This window comes from Ursus americanus, chromosome 8 (assembly GCF_024610735.1).
Source record: "Ursus americanus isolate L20-20 chromosome 8, mUrsAme1.1.p, whole genome shotgun sequence".
Classification (NCBI taxonomy): Eukaryota; Metazoa; Chordata; class Mammalia; order Carnivora; family Ursidae; genus Ursus; species Ursus americanus.
The window spans coordinates 50,196,330-50,215,934 of NC_142134.1; the positions used below are offsets into that span (position 1 = coordinate 50,196,330).

A 19,605-nucleotide genomic window follows, 5' to 3' on the forward strand; every position below is an offset into this window, starting at 1 on the left:
AATGTGACTAGCCTGGGTACCTGGCTGTCTCAGTCAGTAGAGCATGTGACCCCTGATCTCAGGTTTGTTTGTGAGTTCGAGTCCCACGCTGGGTGCAGAGCCTACTTTAAAAAAATGTGACTGGTGAAATATCTAGATTATGCATAATTTTTACTCCATAACTTACACTTTTCTGTATTTTCAAAAATGCCTACATTTTTAAAAACTAAGAATGTAGTCATTGCCAAATGACTTCTATTATTATTACTACTACTATTAACACTATCTAGTTTACTTTAATGCTTTCGGCTAGCCAAAAATGCAGAAACCCTTCTGTGCCTAATCATCTACCAAGCAAAAGTGTGACCTAGCTCAAGCAGCTCGGCCTAGAGGACTACCACTGATGTGATTTCTATGCAGCAACAGGGAAGTTCTGGTTTTTGGTTTTTGGGGTTTTTTAAGCAAAGCATATGAGATACTGGCAGCTTCCTGCACTTCCTCTTGGTATACATCTCTACTGCACTTAATTCTTGTTAATATATGCTTTAAAAAAGTAAAAACAACAATATCTAATATATTGAGGGTATACGAAGTGCCATTGTCCAAAATACTTTACCTGTATTATCACACTGTATAATTTATATGCCAAAACATACCTAAAAACCATCTACATCTCTCCATCTTCACTGCTAACTACCATGGCCTAGCCACAGCCTTCTCTGCCTACATAACTCCCAAATGATCTCTTCAATTCACACTCTCCTTTCCAATCCATTTTCCACATAGTCAGACTGGGATTTTTTAAATATTGCCTTTTAAACGTATGGCCTAAAAGGCTCCAATGCCTCTCAAACTTCATTTCACACCCTACCCCCTTACCTATGCCACAGCAGTTTGTTTTTCTGCTCCTGAATACTATTAGTCTGGTCTTTAGGGTTCCTGTTTGCTCTACCTGGATTGCTGTTCACCGGGCTTGCTCATTTTCATTTTTCAAGACTTGACTCAGTCACCGCTCTCTCTGTGTATCTAATGAAATGGCCTCTGCTAGCTACTTTCTAGCCCATCACCCAATTTACCTGTTTTACAGCATTTAGACATGTTTTCTCACTCCTGGTGTCTGCCAAATAAAGGTGGATACTATGCTTGTCTTGTTCAGCACCACAGCATCAGGAATAACAATGCCTTGGACCTCTTTGCTGAACTGAACCTCACTCACTGAAAGTTATGAGGCACATGGTATAGTTAGCATCATTTTACAGTTAAAAATCTTATCATTAACTTGAACTACATAGGATCATGGTGTCAGCCTGCCAAAACGGTCTTTTATTGCTAGTTATTCAAAGTGGGGGGGGGGGGGTTGGGGTGGCAGGCACAACAAAACAAAATTCTTGTCAGATTAAGACAAAAGTAAAACACAAAACTTTATCTTCTTATTTAAAACTACACGTCCATTAACCTCAGATTTAAACAAAAACAGGTTACTGTTAATTTGGTACGCTGTACTTAAAGGAGCACCCTCCCACCTCAAATTTTTGCCAAATGAAGCAAGGTATAATTACATGAAAAATAAAATAAGTGCTCTATGCAAAATCAGAGAAACTTAAAAAGGAAATATTTACTACAGAAATTAAGTCACATTTTTATCATTTAAGAGGATTATGTTCATTATAGATTGAAAAACACAAAGTTAAGAAAAAAAATTTTCTAGAGAAATTCACTGTTAATATCACAGTATATATTATTAACTGTACTTTTTTCTAGTTTTACCTAATAGTATAATAGCATTTTTCCAAGTCACTATTCTTCTAAACTGATTTTTTTAATGTTGCATATATCACCAGCCCATAATAAAGGCACCATATTTCAGTTTCCAACTCTATAAATCTTATCAATTTGTCACTATGAATAATGAACTTGTATACACACTGTAATACCTGTCTGATTATTTCTTTATATAACTTTAAACAGAATCCCGGGGGGGAGGGGGCAGTGGCAGCACCTGGGTGACTCAGTCATTATTAAGTGTCTGCCTTTGCCTCAGGTCATGATCTCAGGGTTCTGGGATCAAGCCCCACGTCAGGCTCTGTGCAGAGTCCGCTTGTCTCTGCTCCCACCCCTCCCCAATCCCCGGGTTAAACCTTTAAAAAAAAAAAATAGAATCACTGAGTCAGAAAGTATAAACCTTTGAAGTTATTTTTGTTTTAAATTATGATATGTTAGTCACCACACAGTACATCATTAGCTTTTGATGTAATGTTCCATGATTCATTGTTTGCATGTAATACCCAGTGCTCCATGCAATACGTGCCCTCCTTAATACCCATCACCAGGTTAGCCCAACCCCCCACCCCATCCCTCTGAAACCCTGTTTGTTTCCTGGAGTCCATAGTCTCTCATGGTTCGCCTCCCCCTTTGTTTTCCCCCCTTTATTTTTCCCTTCCTTCTTCTAATGATCTCCCTGCTATTCTTTATTTTCCACAAATAAGTGAAACCATATGATAATCGTCTTTCTCTGCTTGACTTATTTCACTTAGCATAAAGTTCTTTTTTTTTTTTTTTTTACGATTTTATTCACTCATTTGACAGAGAGAGAGCACGCTCAAGTAGGGGGAACAGCAGGCACAGGGGGAGGGAGAAGCTGACTCCCCGCTGAGCAAGGAGCTGGACGCAGGGCTCCTCCATCTCAGGACCCTGGAATCATGACCTGAACTGAAGGCAGATGCCCAACCGACTGAGCCACCCAAGCGCCCCTAAAGTTATTTTCATAAAAGAATAAATGACCTCCAAAACACTGTTCAACTATATGTCCCAATCAATAGAAAAAGAGAGTTCCTGCTTTCCTGCACCCTCACTATGAGGTATCATTATGAAAAACTTAGCCAATATGAGACAGGCGATGAATAGCAAATCCTTAAACTTACATTTCTATGCTTATTGGTAAGTATGGTACGTTTTCACATTTTTATTGGCCACTTGAACTCCTTTATGAACTCATTCATTTCCTTCACCCTTCCCCCCCCCCGGAAGATACACTGGTTTGTAAGAATTCTTAATAAATTAGGGATACTAATTTTATAACTGCCCTGTCCAATACAGTAGTCACTGTTCACTGAGCACTTGAAATGTGGCTATTCTGAACTAAAATGTGCTAAATGTAAAATACACACTGGACTTCGAAGATTTAGTACAAAAAGATGATGTAAAATATCTCAATTTTTATCTTGATTACATATTGAAATATTTTTAATATACTGGATAAAATATTATTAAAATTAACTATCTGTTTTTACTGTTTCACATATGGCTATCAGACAACCCAAGATTACATACATGGCTCACATTATCCTTCTTTTGGATAGTGAGGCTCTACAATACTATTTTCCTTTTCACCTTTAAACTGAGCTTCAGGGTATAGGCATTTCTCATTTTTAAGTATGCAGATAAAGCAACTGTTTCCCTTAAGGTTTCCTTCTCTCCTTACTCTTTGTAAGTTTACCCCCTCTGCCATACAGGAATTTTAGAAGCATAAACTTTATTTCTTGACAAACCAAAACATCTGTGCTTAGATTTTTTTCCCAACAGTTCTTCAAATATCCTTTCCTTCTTACATGCATCTGACTTAAATAGTAACCTTTTTCTAAATTTTTTTTAAATTTTACCATAATGGCTGCCCTTTTAAAAATTGTTTCAGTTATTATTGGAACTAAATTTTCACAAAGAAGGTTATTTTTAAAACCTACTATATGTTAAGTGTGAAAACACATTTTAATTTTCTGGTGATAACCATTCCAAAGAACTCTGCAAAGTCATTCTGACTGAAGAAATAGGTACTTATTATCTGTGGTTCACAGGCGGATGAGACAAAGCGTACATAATTTTCGGCATGATGACAGCTACAGAGAATAGAAATTATAAATTACACTATTTCAAGTCCTTTCTAACAACTTAGAAGGCAGTTTAGCCAATATACCTAATTTAAGTGTAAAAGGTCAAAATTGCTTGGTCAGGGGCGCCTGGGTAGCGCAGTCGTTAAAGCGTCTGCCTTCGGCTCAGGGCGTGATCCCGGCGTTCCGGGATCGAGTCCCACATCGAGCTCCTCTGCTGGGAGCCTGCTTCTTCCTCTCCCACTCCCCCTGCTTGTGTTCCCTCTCTCGCTGGCTGTCTCTCTGTCACATAAATAAATAAAATCTTTAAAAAAAAAAAAATTGCTTGGTCAATAGAATCAACTATGCTAGAAAGTTTACTTGGGGATTCTGGAGTACGGTATAATCAGAAGATTCATTCTGTTCATAAGAGAACGAGCTATATTGCCAATAAAGAAAAACTCAACTTTTCTATCCCCATCAAAAAGCCTCAGAACATGACTTTAAAATTAACCCTTCTGAAATTTTAAGAGCCACTTTTTACATTTATTGCAAATAAAAGATATTAATATATTCTAATTTATCTAATTCTGCACAGCCCTGGCATCACTATGTTACTTGTAAACTTGAATGACTCGACTACAAGTTCTAACTTCTATTGCCAGGCCACAAACATGCTACAAATTTTTTCAAACATGAATTTTTGGGAAATGTTTCTGTAAATACTCTGTAACTTCAAGAATCTAAAGAATTAGACTAGGAGTGGATTTAGTTCTGTGTTTTTCCCTCTGTTCTCGAGGGGTCAAGCTACAGCATGCCAATCTATGGCAAAAACGTAGGTAAGCCTAAAACTCACAAGTTCAATGCTATTTTGGAAACTGTGGAACAACTTAAATTTGAGTCAAAAAAGAATGTTGAAGGAGAGGGATAAAAATTCTCTTCAACCTCCTTTTTCTGGGTTACAGCTCCAGTAAACACATTTTCACCAAAAAGATTGTTCAACGCAACTGAAGAGTTCATTCTTTTGCATTACGATCCAAAACTGGGCTCATTCAATGACTGTGGCACCGTCACCCCCTCATACTTCAGAATGATTCGTAAATGATGAGTAGCACCCCCATCCGTCCCTCCCTCCTTTTAGGAAATTTAGAGGGGAAAGTTGGGAATATGGGAAAAGGAGGCAGGGCAAGAAAATCTACTAAGCCAAAGGCGCTCAATGAAGGGGAGTCGGTGAAATCCAAAAATCCTGGCACTTACAGGATTCCGCAATTTCTCATTGCCTAGGGGACAGGGGTTGTCACTGGGGGACACCGCGATGCGCACGTATCATCTTATCTGGTACAAGGTGACTGGCTTCCTGTCTGCGACCCGGCCCGGGAACTACCCGCCAAGTTTCCGTAGGAATCGTGCTAGGGCCTTAGGCAAAACCAAGGTCTGGGAAAGCTGTCAGAAGTCCCCGCCAGCTGGGCGGGCTGAACTGCAAAGACAGAGACCCAAAAGGAAGGTTCTGGGTTGGGGAAGGGCAAGCGGGCGAACTGCCCGAGGCGAGGCGCCGAGCCCGGCCTGCTCCTCCAGGCCGGCTGCCGCGGAGTCTGCGGCCGAGGCGGGACACTCACCCTGGCGCTCGCTGGAGCTGTGGGCCGCCGCCCTGCAGCGCAGACGGAGCCGGTACAGGGAGGACCAGCTACATCTGTGTGCCGCAGCGGCGGCGGCCAAGCCCGGTAACATCCTGGCGGGGCAAAGGCCCCCACTCGGACACCACCTCCTGCCTCCGCGACGTCGCGGGTAACAACTGACTCCATAGACTGGACACCCGCTAACACTCACATCTGCACCGCCCCAGGCGGCCTCGTTGACCCGGAAATGGCAACGTCATTTATCTGCGCCGGTAGCGCAGGAGGCGGAAGTGACGTAGCCGAGGAGCGCAAATGGGGGGGCCTTGTATCCGCAGACCGTGACTGGCTGCGCGGGCAGGGCGTGGCTGTAGTCGGCAATTGGTGTCAGCCCCTTTTTTCGCCCGCATCTGTATCTTTTCGCTGTAGTTAGAAATCATCGCGTAAATTCTTTTCATCTGAACAGCTAGGAAGGCTTTGGGAGAAGTGACAGGGCCTTTTCCGGCATTTGCCTGCTCCTTTCTATTTTCTGAGCTCGAAACCTGGGCGAAGGTGTTGGAAATGGGAAGAAAGGTGGAAAGGAAGGATGCTGGCTTTCTTAACCTCTTTGAGGAGCCTTCTTGGATGAGCCTAAGCGGCGGCTAACATACCGAACTCAACGGTCTCCGAACCTTGCAACAGTACGTCGTTCTCTTTGTAACACACCTTTGTGTAGCAAGTACTCACTTTGGCATCAGTACATGCCTTGCTAACCTCTGAACCTGATTCTCGTGTGTAATGTAGTAAAGTAAGACTTTCATATGTTCAAGATTTGCCTGAGTAAACGGAGATGTGCAGACATAGGAAAAGGAGTGAGTCTGGTTCTAGACAGAAAGAAACCAGAACAATATTCACCGTGGTGTTTACCCCTGACAGCTCGTTCAGGTCTCAGCGCAAACTCGGGACAGGCTTTCCTTAACCCTGGCTCTATGTAGTAGGTCTGGTTATTCTCTGCCGGGTTGCATTGTATATTTTCTTCAAAATGCTTATCGCTATTTGAAATTATCTGTATTTTTTTTTTAACTTTCTCTCAGAATAGAAAATAAGCATCAGGATGCTGGAATCTTAGGTTTTGTACATTGCTTTTTCCAAGGGGGTAAAACAATAGCTGGCACAACAAATAGAGTGGAATGCATGGTGGTTTGTTTTGAAATCAATCTGAGTAGCTTAACTATGTTACTACACAATAGCTATTTCAAAGGGAAATAAATTAGCATGTTCCTAATTTTGAGAGAATAAACAGTCTTTTATGCTAATTGAGATAACCAGATTAGTGAAATCATAGTGATGAAGTTATCACAAGAATGGTAAACAAAGTTAACTACTATGACAAACGTTAATTGGTAAGAGCATCTCAGTGGCTTAGTTGGTTAAGCGTCCCGCTCTTTTTTTTTTTTTTTTTTTAAGATTTTTTTATTTATTTGACACAGAGACGGCGCGACAGAGCACAAACTAGGGGAGTGGCAGAGGGAGAGGAAGAAGCAGGCTCCCTGCTGAGCAGGGAGCTGGATGGGGCTCCATCCCAGGACACTGGGATCATGACCTGAGCTGAAGGCAGACGCCCAACCTACTGAGCCACGCAGGTGCACCTAAGTGTCCCACTCTCGATTTCAGCTCAGGTCATGATCTCTGGATGGTGGTGGGATGGAGCCCCACGGGAAGCCTTACCCCCCTGCCCCTTACCCCTGTGGTGCAGCACTCTCTCCCCCTCTGCTCAAATAAATACAAATCTTTAAAAATAATAATAATTTCACCACTTACTTGATTCCCTTCCTTCTCTTAAGAAAAAAATTAAGTGGACATTTAAAAATATTGTGCCATAAATATCCATAACCTCAAGATTACCCAAATATCTATTACTGGAAAGTTCCTATCTCTTCCTTGTAAATAGATTTTCACAGAAATCCAACTCTATAATATAAAATACATAAAGGCTTAGCTCTAATTTTATGTAAATATCCATTGACCTTCACTATAATGCTTGCCTGCTTTGGCTTCTTGAAATACTCCCTGGTTTCTTAACTTGGATACTGTATTAATTTTGATAAACCTCCAGAAGCCTTGACTTGCCAAATAAATTTGAAGAATAAAGTAAATCATGCTGGGTTATCTTGTTTAAGCCTCGCGTTGCTCTATCAAATAATAAGGTCTCCATGGACTTGAATTAAAATACTTCTGCAGGGGCGCCTGGGTAGCGCAGTCGTTAAGCGCCTGCCTTCAGCTCAGGGCGTGATCCTGGTGTTCCGGGATCGAGTCCCACATCTGGCTCCTCCGCTGGGAGCCTGCTTCTTCCTCTCCCACTCCCCCTGCTTGTGTTCCCTCTCTCACCGGCTGTCTCTCTGTCACATAAATAAATAAATAAAATCTTAAAAAAAAAAAATACTTCTGCAGCTGTGCTGGTGTTTACACCTATATTGTCATTATATACTTGTCCTGCTGGACAGTCCTCAAAATTTCCCCAAGTGCTGAAAATTGAGGCAACGTCAGTTTTAGAGTTCCTTGGGATAATTTCCTGTGACCCTAAATTCTTTGAGAAATCCCATCCTTACCAAGAGACTTTGCCTTACTGCTCCACTTCAGACACATTCGGCAGCTGCCTGTATGTACTAAATGGGTAAGATTCCAGTATCACGGAGCTTATTTTCTATCAGAGGAGACAGAAAATTTAAACACATAATTTCACATAGTAACATTATTAGGGGTGCCTGGCTGGTTCAGTCAGTAGAGCATGTGACGCTCGATCTTGGGGTTGTGAGTTTGAGCCCCACGTTTGGGGCACAGTTTACTTAAAAATAATATTATTAGTAATAATATTGATCATTTACTAATTACCACACTCTCCGTGTGCATTATCTCATTCATAACACGCAAGTTATAGATGAGGAAAATAAGGCAGAGATCTTGCTTTTAACCACCACAGGTTACTTTTTAAGTCAGTGGGTTTTATCCTTTGGAGGAAAATACAAAGTCTTTCAAAAGATTTGAATGACAACATGTCTTTTGTTTCCTGAAATGTAGGTCAAGAGAGTATGTCCCTAGGTTTTTTTTACGTATGATCAACATGATACTGAGTTTCAAAAAATAAAGTTTCAGAGGATTTGTGATATAAATAGATGACTAAATATAACTGTTAAGTCAGAGAGATGGAAATAGAAGTAGGAAAGGAGTGAAGTGTCATTTGATTATTAGCATACACCACAACACCCGCAGGGTTTTCTATGCACTCTGAAGAAGTTCCTACATCTTTCAGGAACTTGCTTCTGTAATTGAGCCGGCTCTTCCTTGGTTTCACCTTGTCTTTTGCTTTGGGAAAATAGTGATTCTGATCATGAGACAAACTTGGCCATTTATTTGGAAAATTGACTTAGATAATCCATTGCAAAATAAAGTGAGTGGTTCTATCATGAGGTATGCTAAGAACACAAATCTCATTTTGAATGCGTATATTCGTGGGCATATCATGTTGTTTTTTGCATTCAGGACTGGGGGCAGAGGGAGCTTGCCCACCTAAACACTTCAAAAAGAAAACAGCTTACGTGCAGATAAAAGGGAGACTACCTGGCCACGGCCAAGAGTGTCAGTGCTCACTGTACAGGCATGGTCAGAAGTGGTGTGGGTCTGCACACAGTTTGTATGTAGAGACAAACATCTGCATAAGAAAGTGAAATGTGAAGTTGATATGGTGTCTGCCCAGGCTGCTAATCCTCCTCTCCATTTTTGAGCTGTTGAGTGATTTTCCCAACACCACTCAGCAAGGTGGGCTAGAACATGGAATCAAACACAGGTCCTCTGACTCCAAATCTATAGGTGTGTGAGCATCGGGTGCACGGGGGAGAGGCAGAGATAGGTTGTTCTGATGGGTTTTCTCCCCACATTATTCTGTGAAGTAACTGTTTCTTAAGCACAATTATGTGAAATAACTATATATTAACTCCACTTGCATTCAATAGGTTCACTCTTTGCCACTTACATCCAGGAATAAAAAGTATGACTTTCCAATGACGACCATATTCCTGGGTCCTAGCTCTCTTATCCATCTTAGCTTCTCCAATAATAACCCCTTCTGCAATTCACTTCATAAGTTGGGAAGGAAGTATTATATGTAAATTTATATTTATATATATGAATTTTATATATATAACCATGTGCCCCTGGCTCCTTTCCTCAGAGGTTAGTCATCAGGGAATTACAGGTATTACATTTGGGAAAATCAAGTTACTAAATACTCCTGGGGACAAAGGAGACTGAAGTGTTTGATAACCTTTATCCTTGAGAAAAATAAGCTGGAGACTCAGAGGAAGTAGATTCGGTGCTTTTGGGGAGGGCAGCATTTGTGAAGAGAGTAAATTTCTTCCACAAAGCCACAGGTGGGGGCACCAAAAGAAATTCTCGTGGGTTTTTAAAAATTTAACTTTTTATTGAAGTTTAATACACAGAAGAAAGCACAAATCTTGAGGGCGCACCTCTAAAGATTTTAAGGAACAAAACTGTTACCTGTACACAGCATTACCAGCTTCCCAGAATCTCCCCTTCCAGTCACTACTCTCCCACCCCTCAAGGTAACACAGATCCTGCTTCTAACAACATAGATTGATCTTCCTTGTTTGGGGACTTTATATGCATGAATTATACACTGTGTATTCTTTCATAGTACATATGAAAGAGTCTAGTTTCTTTAACCTCAGTATTATATTTGTGGGATTCATATTGTTGTGTCCATTCTCGCTGCTATATAAGATCCCATTGTATGAATATCCCACAATTTACCCATTTTACTGCTGATTAGGATTTGGGTAGTTTCAGTTTGGGGCTAATACAAATTATCATGGACATGTGTATGTGTTTCCGATGGATATATTCCTATGACTGAAATTAGTGGGTCATACGGTATGCAAACTTCCAGCTTTCGTAGTTACTAGCAGTTTTCCAAAGTAGTTGTACCAATACACACTCCCAATAGCAGTATGTGAAAGTTGTTTCCTCATGACTGCACCAACATTTGCTACTATCTTTTTTTTTAACCTCATGGTAGGTATGGAGCGGCATGGCGTTATAGTTTTAATTTGCATTTCCGTGATGATAAATGAAACTGGATACCTTTTCAAATCTCTATTAGCCATTTGGATATTCTTTTCATATCCTATTCAAGATTAACATGGGGCAACAGGTATGTGTGTATCAGGTCAATGTACTTCACCACTGCCAGCCAGTAGTCAGCTGATGGACACAGCAAGTCTTGCAAAGAACTATCAAAGCATAGGGAGCTGCTTGGGATTGAATTTCTCCTCAGTGAGGCCTGTCGGGGAACCCCATGTGTCCTCACTGACAAGTAGCTAGATTAAGCCACAATGACTTCCAGAAAGGGGACAACAACTTTACCACACTCATGCGTTTGAGAGATCACCTGCTTCCCTTGTTGAGCTCCTGACCGCACCATCCAAAGAGCAAGCACATGGAAGAGAAAGAGGTGTGTGTAAAGTGTGTTGGAACCACAGGTCTTGTATACTCTACCCTAGAGGGGCATGAGTGTTTTTAAATTAAATATGAGATTAGTGTTTTGTTGTTGTTGTTTTTAAGATTTATTTATTTATTTTAAAGAGAGCACAGCGGGGGTGGGGGGGCGGCAGGAGTGTAAAAACTGTCCCCACCCTGTTTCCTGGTTAGGAAGGAGCAGACTTTGGAGAAGGGAAGCCAAAGCATGTTTTGTAACAAGCTGAAAATATGCCCTTGTAGGCTGAAGCCTAAACTGTGTCTGTAAAATGGTAAACAAGCTTGTCTGTGGCTTTGGCTTATTTACAATAAGGAATAAATCAATTAATGCATTTCACATTCTTCTTCGTACCTAAACAGAAAGAGACCATAAAGAGCCAGGAGACTTTTCAAAGAATTGGGGCAAATGGAAGAATTTAATAAACAGAAAGGAACTAAAATGAGGAAATAAAAAATAAGCAGGAAAATATTTTTTAAAAAGCTAAAAACATTTTAGAAAGTGTCAAAAAAATAATTACTAACCACATATGGCTGGGACAAACGAATTGCAATCAGAGGCCAGAGTACAAAAAATAATTATTCATTAACTTGCAGGGAAGCCTCTGCTACATGTTATTTCAGCAACTAAATTGTGCAGTAATGACAATGAATTCTAAACTTAAATCTCTAATAATGTGGCAGAGTCATTCCTGTCCCACACTTGGAAAAAAGAATGAAAAAAAAAATGTTTATGGGAAAAAGTGGTTAAATGGAATCGAGCCTAGTCCTGGATTCTAATGTCTTTGAACGGGCTCCGCAGCAGGCTGCTCACTGACCTAGCTGCTGGATAGTTTTTAGGGTAGCAGAGGAAAAGCTCTGAGGCAGCCCAATATTTTACACCCCTGCTGCTTTTTCTGATAATGGGCTCACACTCATTCCTTTTCCATAAGTAAAGCATCAGACTGTTTACTCATTCCACCCTCTGGCCAAGAAGTACAAGTTCATGATGGAAATCATATTCTAGGCAATGGGTTTTGGCTATTATTTATCAGGATGTGAAATGAGAAAACATGCAACTGACAAAGCTTAGAAACAAAATCAGGAATGAAGAAAAATAAATCTGAAAACTGACTGTTTAACAGTTGCTATTAGAAACAAATTCTGGTACCCCAAAGCTACTGGTTGAGCCCACCCCTGGCTTCCTCCACACCTACTGGCCTGCTCTGCCCACAGGTCGCTGGGCTGCCAAGGGGCTGGCTACGGTGGTCCTGATCTTTCTTGCTAAGAGCATATCTCTTTGCTGGGTTGTTCCTTTCAAGCATATGCATTTGATTGTATAGAACAGTTAGACTAACCATGTTGGAGTTTTATGAATTATTTCTTTTTTTTTTAATTTTTTTTTTGAAGATTTTATTTATTTGACAGAGAGAGAGACAGCCAGCGAGAGAGGGAACACAAGCAGGGGGAGTGGGAGAGGAAGAAGCAGGCTCATAGCGGAGGAGCCTGATGTGGGGCTCGATCCCATAATGCCGGGATCACGCCCTGAGCCGAAGGCAGACGCTTAACCGCTGTGCCACCCAGGCGCCCCTTATGAATTATTTCTAAAATAAAAAACAACAAATTAATTCCAGATTAAACATTTCTATCTAAATCCAGGTCTCCTGACATGGAATTTTTTTTAATGAAATTCTTTTGCAATTTTCTTTGTTCTTTTTTTTTTTTTTTTTTTTTAGTAATCTCTACACCCATATTGGGGGGGGGGTTGTTTCAAACATTCAGTGTATATTTACTGAATCCAATATATGTTCTAGGAACTGGCTTTTAGCAATGAAAAAACAGGAACAGATTCTTGTCCTAATAAAGCTTACACTCTGGCAGGGGAGACAGATGATAAAGTAAATATATGATAATGCTACATGCCATATGATAAGCACTATAAGACTGTAAGCATTGTAGAGAAAAATAAAGCAGCTAAGGAAAAGAAAATGCCAGGGATGGAGTGTGGCACATTTAAATAGGGTGGTCAGGAAAGGTCTGACCAAAAATGGCTAAAATTAACAAGTCAGGAAACGACAGATGTTGGCAAGGATGCAGAGAAGGGGGAACCGTCTTACACTGTTGATGGGAATGCAAGCTGGTGCAACCACTCTGGAAAACAGTATGGAGGTTCCTCAAAAAATTGAATATAGAGCTACCCTACGACCCAAAAATTGCACTACTAGGTATTTACCCCAAAGGTACAGATGCAGTGATCCGAAGGGGCACACGCACCTTTATAGCAGCAGTTTACAGCAGCTATGTCCACAGCAGCCTAACTGGAAAGAGACCAGATGTCCATCCACAGATGGATAATGAAGATGTGGTATGTATATACAATAGAATACTACCCAGCCATCAAAAGAAACCAAAATCTTCCCATTTGCAACGACGTGGATGGGAGTACAGGGTATTATGCTAAGTGAAATAAGTCAGTCAGAGAAAAACAATTATCTGATCTCATTCTTATGTGGAATTTAAGAAACAAACAGAGGATCATAGGGGAAGGGAGGGAAAAATAAAACAATATCAGAGAGGGAGACAGACCATAAGAGGTTCTTCATCATAAGAAACAAACAGGGTTGCTGGAGGGGAGTGGGGTGGGGTGATGGGGTAACTGAGTGATGGACATTAAGGAGAGCATGTAATGTGATGAGCAGTGGGTATTATATAGACTGATAAAATCACTTAAGTCTACCTCTGAAACTAATACACTATATGTTAATTTTGAATTTAAGTTTAAAAAAAGGGGGGGCACCTGGGTGGCTTAGTTGGTTGAGCGTCCAACTCTTGATTTTTGGCTTGGGTCATGATCTCGGGGTTGTGAGATCAAGCCCCACATAGGCCTCCACACTCAGTGGGGAGTGTGCTTCTCCCTCTCCCTCCCCCAAATAAATAATTTTTAAAAAAACAAATTAATTTAAAAAAAGAAAAAGGACTGGTCTGACCAAGATGACATTTGAATGAAGACCTGAAGGATGTAAAGGAATGAGTTAAATGGATATCTAGGGCAACATTCTAAGTAGAAGGGAAACAAGGAGTACTTGTGTGCATGAGCAGACGTGTACTCGGCACATTCAAGGAACAGCAAGGAAACCAGTGTGACTGGAACACAGTGAACAAGGGGAAATGTAGTAGGCGATGAGGACTGAGAGGAGAGTGATCCAGTAGGTACCGGTGGGTTACTGCAGGGGCTTTGAGAGTGGAAACACTGAAGGGCTTTGAGCAGAGGAGACATGTATGATTTAACAGGATCACTGTGATTGCTGCATTGAAAAAAGACATAGGGAAAGGCACTGGACAAAAGCAGAAGGAAGAGAAAAGTGAAAAACTACTATAACAAACGAGGTGAGAGATGAAGACAGTTTGGTCCATGGTGGTGATTGGGGCGAGTGAAGAGAAGTAGACTGATTCTGAATATATTTTGAAGGTACAACTGACACCATTTATTGACGGTTGGTTTGGGAACATTCTGATGACTTCATGCTTCGGACATACAGGATTAGCATTTATGATTTAATGTGTTTTCTAAGAATCAAAAGGCAGAAATATATGTATTCTCAACATTAGTATAAACCCTCTTACATTACTAGAGAGCTTTAGCATTAACACTACCTGATACATAGAATGATGGATATCAATCATCCTTACTCTGCTGAAGTCATCTAGACAGTATTTTCAGTGGGGGTGCCTGGCTGGCTCAGTCAGTAGAGCATGCAACTATTGATCTCAGGGTTGTAAGTTCAAGGCCTGCTTTGGGTGTAGAGATTACTTAAAAATAATATCTTAAAAAAAAAAAAACAACTTCATTGCTTATTATGTGCAGGATGTGATAATTTGATAACATCACCAAAAACTTAAATAGCACTAAAGTTCACAAAGCACTTTAAATCCATTATTAAGCTCACAAACATTTCAAGAGATAAGTATTACCTGTTTTACAGATATGGAAACTGAGCCCTAAAAACATAAGTGACTTGCCTCAGGTCACCTCCTGGCAGAGCCAGCCTTGAACATGGCCACAGATCCTTTACTCACAGATTAAAGTGCTATTATCACAGCTACACTCTAAAGTGTCATTCTACCATCTCTCAGGTTTCACTTTTGTTTCTTAGTTATAAGATACTTTCTACATATGTATCTTAAACACTAAGCCCATATATTGTGGAGAGATTGGGTTCCCCCCTCAACCCCTAAATTCTTATATTGCAGTCCTAACCCCCAGTGTGCCTGTATTAGAAGACAGAGCCTTTAGGAGGTAATTAAGGTTAAATTATAGGGGCAAGCCCTAAGCCAATAGGCCAGGCGGGCTTGTAAGAGGAAGAGAAAGAGATCTTTCTCCTTCTCCACATACACACATCTGAACATACAGTGAGATGGTAGCTATTTATAGGCCAAGAGAAAAGGCCTCAGAATGAAATCTACCTTGCTGGCATCTTGACCTTGGACTTCCCAGCCTCCAGAACTCTGAGAAAATAAATTTTGTTGTTTAAGTCACTCAGTCTATGGTATCTTGCTGTAGTAGCCCAAGTAGACTAATACACCATCATTACGGAAAAGAAAGGTGGTTTAATCTCTAACAGTCTTAATTTGGCCAATTTAACATATACACAAAACCCCAAAGAACTGTTCAATCCCAACTTCATTTTTCAGGCCACGTAATCCAAACCACACAAAGCCCACAAGCCAGTGGAGATTAGAGTCATTGTTTTACTCCATCCGGCTAGCCCCTAAGCGCCATTCGCAGCCATGGAGTCTTACTCCTAGCCCCTGGGGGAGCAACATTGCTAAGGCCAAGTTCACCAGAGACTCTCTTACCTGCCTTCATACCTTCAGTACCTATGTTGTCCAATAAATTAACCACTAGTTATATGTGCAGAATAAGCATGTGATTGATATATGGCTAGTGTGAATTGAGATGTGCTATAAGAATAAAGTATATACTGGATTTCAAAAACAATATTAAAAAAAAGAATATAAAATATATAAATTATAATAACTGCTGAATATTTTGGATACAGTAGGTTAAACATTACAAAAATTTATTTCACGTGTTTCTTTTTACTGTTTTTTTATGTGCTCCTAGAAAATTTAAAATTACATATGTGGCTTGCATTTGTGCTTTGCATTATATTTCTGTTGCTTCTCCACACACACACACACACACACACACACACACAGAGTCTCTTAGTTGTTTTGATATACTTACACTTTCCTCAGAATCTCAACTCCAGCTCTTCTTGGGTCTTGCCTCCAAAGGGTGTTGCCAGTCTTTCTCTGCTCCAACTAGTTCTACTTTTGTTGTGGGCAGATTTTAGAACTTGAATATGCATGAGGCAAAAGGGGAAGACTTTATGGAGTCTAACCCCCACTCCCCCAGATAAATATTTAATGCAATTAGGTCTTTCCTCATTGCACTGATACTTTTTCTCCTTCACTATTTTAGGTAACATTACTTTTAAAACAGCCTTCTAATAATGTAGCCTTTAGAATACAACATTCCAGAAAATGGAAGGGAGTGGCAGGGAAGAAAACTCTATCCTATCATACATAAATGATTTTGATCCTATATTACTCCCTATTTTTCAAAAGAGAAAAGATGTCAAGAGTGATTAAATGCATTACCCAAGGTCATAGATCTGTATGAAGTAGTTACTACTGTATTCTGGGTTCTAACCAGATTCTGTGCTCTTACCATTATATCACAATATCATGTAATTTCCAAAATTCAAACTTCTGACAATTCAACATTTTACAGAACCTGGGTAAGGGAGAAAATGGGAGGTGGTCATTGATACAAACATCAATTATTACTAAACACTACCTGGAAAATAATTACAGTTATTTTCTGTTTGGGATATAGATAAGTGGGAAATTATGTTAACTACTCAAGTTATTCAATAAAGCACTCCACAGAATTGTTCTAAATTACAGATGATGAGGACGATGATGACAGCCAAAATGTTGTATGCCCTTACATGTGAAGCACCGTGCTGACACTCTGTGCTTTAGCTCATTTTATCATCTCACAGAGTCTGGGGTCCTAGTAACCCCATTTGATAGGAGAAACCGATCACAGGGCTAAGAACTGACTGAAACCAAGCCTGTCAGATTTCAGAGCCCTAGACCTGGGCCATGCTCCACTGCCTTCCAGTGATAATGGTCTTATCTCCACTACTTCTAGGTGTCTCACTTGGGATAAAAGAATGAAGTCGCTCCCAATTTCTGGCAAATTCCCTAAAGACGAAAGAATTGTAATTCTGGGCCTCATTCTCTGCATATTACAGATAAATTTAGTTTCGAGCATTTCTTAGACTATTTTTGCATCCTTCTTATGCACTCATTTGGGATAGTTCAGAAAGAGCATGTTTTAGAGAGGACTTTTAATCATTTACTGATTTTGAAGATGTACTTCGGGAGAGAGCTCTCACAATTCCAGAAGCTGATGTGATGTTTGCCAAGTAATAGCAATTTTGCTTTGTCCCTTCCATAAGCCTTTATATCCCTGGAAAAATCCAACTGCCAACGTAAGGCTTTGTATTTTAAGGCCAGGGCAGGGATTCTCTTAATAGGTCCAGTTTCTTTTTTTGCCCAGAAAGGTGTTGACTTAAAACATGATAACGCAAGTTTTAACACTTCGGCCTGTCAATTCTCACACAAATTCGTCTTTGGGCCCACTCTAACCCAGGAATGGGAATTCTGGGAAAATGTAGTTCTCAGCTTGACCAAGCTGATCATAGAATAATCCAGAGCAGCTCTTCATAAAAGACACACCTAGGGGTGTCTGGGTGGCTCAATCGGTTAAGCATCTGACTCTTAATTTGAGCTCAGGTCATGATCTCAGGACTGTGAGATGGGAGCCCCCCACGTCGGGCTCCGCGCTGGGCATGGAGCCTGCTTAAGAGTCTTTCTCCTTCTTCCCCTCTCCCTCTCTAAAAAAAAACAAGACACACCTGAAGCATAAAGAATAGGAAGACATGTCAGGCAAGAAACTAGGCAAATGAAACTTGTGTATACCTATATTAAAATCAACAATAAAATTTAAAGCAAAAATTATTTTCAAGAGTTAGAGGGTCATTATAGAAAGTGTTCAACTAAAAAATAAACTTCTTAAAGTGCCTACATCTAATAATATAGCCTTAAAATAATACACAAGGCAATTGAGATTACAAGAGAAACTGACAAATCTGTTATCACAGTAACAGACTTTGACATACCTTTCTGAGATTTAATAGTAACAGCAGACAAGGAATAAGAAAGGTATACAAGATGTGAGTAACACTAACAAGTGTAAGACAGAGAATACTGTGAGAGAGAAGGTGCAGGGAGGTATTACTTTAGAGATTGAGGTTTTGCAGGGTAAATGCAACAGAACAATGGGGCAAGTGTTACGGGCACTGCCAAAAGAAAGGTTCATGAGATGTCCGGAGGTAGAGAAAATGGAAATAGAGGCAGGGTTAAGTTCAGAAAAAAGGAAACAATGGGAGCATTTGTGGAATGATGCTTCATCAATAGGTCTTCAATAGATCTTCCGAGTGCTGGGGGCTTTTCACTCTAGCTCAGCTCTAGGCCTCAGCGAGTTCTTTCTCCTGGGTTTGTCTTTCAGTTACTTCAGAGAAGTGGGAAAGTACTAAGCCTTAGGCCACAGGGGCCTGAGGTTCTCCCCCGACTTGAGAGATGCCCATCCTCCTTTCCCTTCTCTTCTATCTCTGGCCAATATTGAAAATTGTTGGCAAAGGAGTTATGAATAAGATTGGAGCCGTGCAGGGTTTGAACTTCAGTATTTTCTCTACCAAAAGGAATGTGGGTCAGGGACAGGGTAACAAGGATGGAGCACAGGGCAAAGAGATGGGGACGGATCTCAGCAAAAGGAATGAGTTCTTGAGGTTAATGTAATCCAGCCCTGTTTCCCACAGCAGTAAACCAAAGACAGTCTGGGCCAGAGCTATTCACCATTAAAGTGTATACTGGCCCAGGAAGACCACAAGCTAGTAGCCTGTTGCTGAATGGGGTCCACAGTGAGAGACTGGGAGTGTCAAAATGTTTTAATTTGAATGTCAATGCCCATGTACCCTCCTGCTCGCTTCAGTCTTCCCATTGCTCAAAGCAGTCCTTCACCGACAACTTCATCTATTATTAGAACTCCTATGGATGTTGGCATGTGTGACATTATCCTTTCAGTTTATTTTCTTTGGGTAACAGTAAATAGCTGAAAACTTGGGATCCTGGATATGTGTTTCTTTTTAAGAGCCCTGATCAACAGTCAGGGGAAAAAAAACCTCAAAGATTCTATGTGCCTTAGCACCATGATTTACAACCAGATTTACTAGTGGCTAATTGTAACCTAAACTTGCTTTGTATTTTCTTTCTCTCTTTTTTTTTTAAGATTTTATTTATTCGACAGAAATAGAGACAGCCAGCAAGAGAGGGAACACAAGCAGGGGAGTGGGAGAGGAAGAAGCAGGCTCCCAGCAGAGGAGCCTGATGTGGGGCTCGATCCCAGAACGCCGGGATCATGCCCTGAGCCGAAGGCAGACGCTTAACTGCTGTGCCACCCAGGCGCCCCATTGCTTTGTATTTTCAAAGGGCTTTTTGTATATTCCATA

The 19,605-nt window shown here is 40.6% G+C and overlaps 1 protein-coding gene across 1 annotated transcript in view; it reads right to left on the bottom strand.

Moving 5' to 3' along the window:
• The window catches only part of SLC30A9 (solute carrier family 30 member 9), an 83,505-nt gene extending 77,796 nt beyond the window's left edge, over positions 1-5,709 (bottom strand). The window contains exon 1 of the mRNA XM_045815987.2: positions 5,459-5,709. Coding sequence (XP_045671943.1) covers positions 5,459-5,570 — 112 coding nt within the window. The 5' untranslated portion in view covers positions 5,571-5,709. The remainder of the gene's footprint in view (positions 1-5,458) is intronic.
• Positions 5,710-19,605: the final 13,896 nt, after the last annotated feature.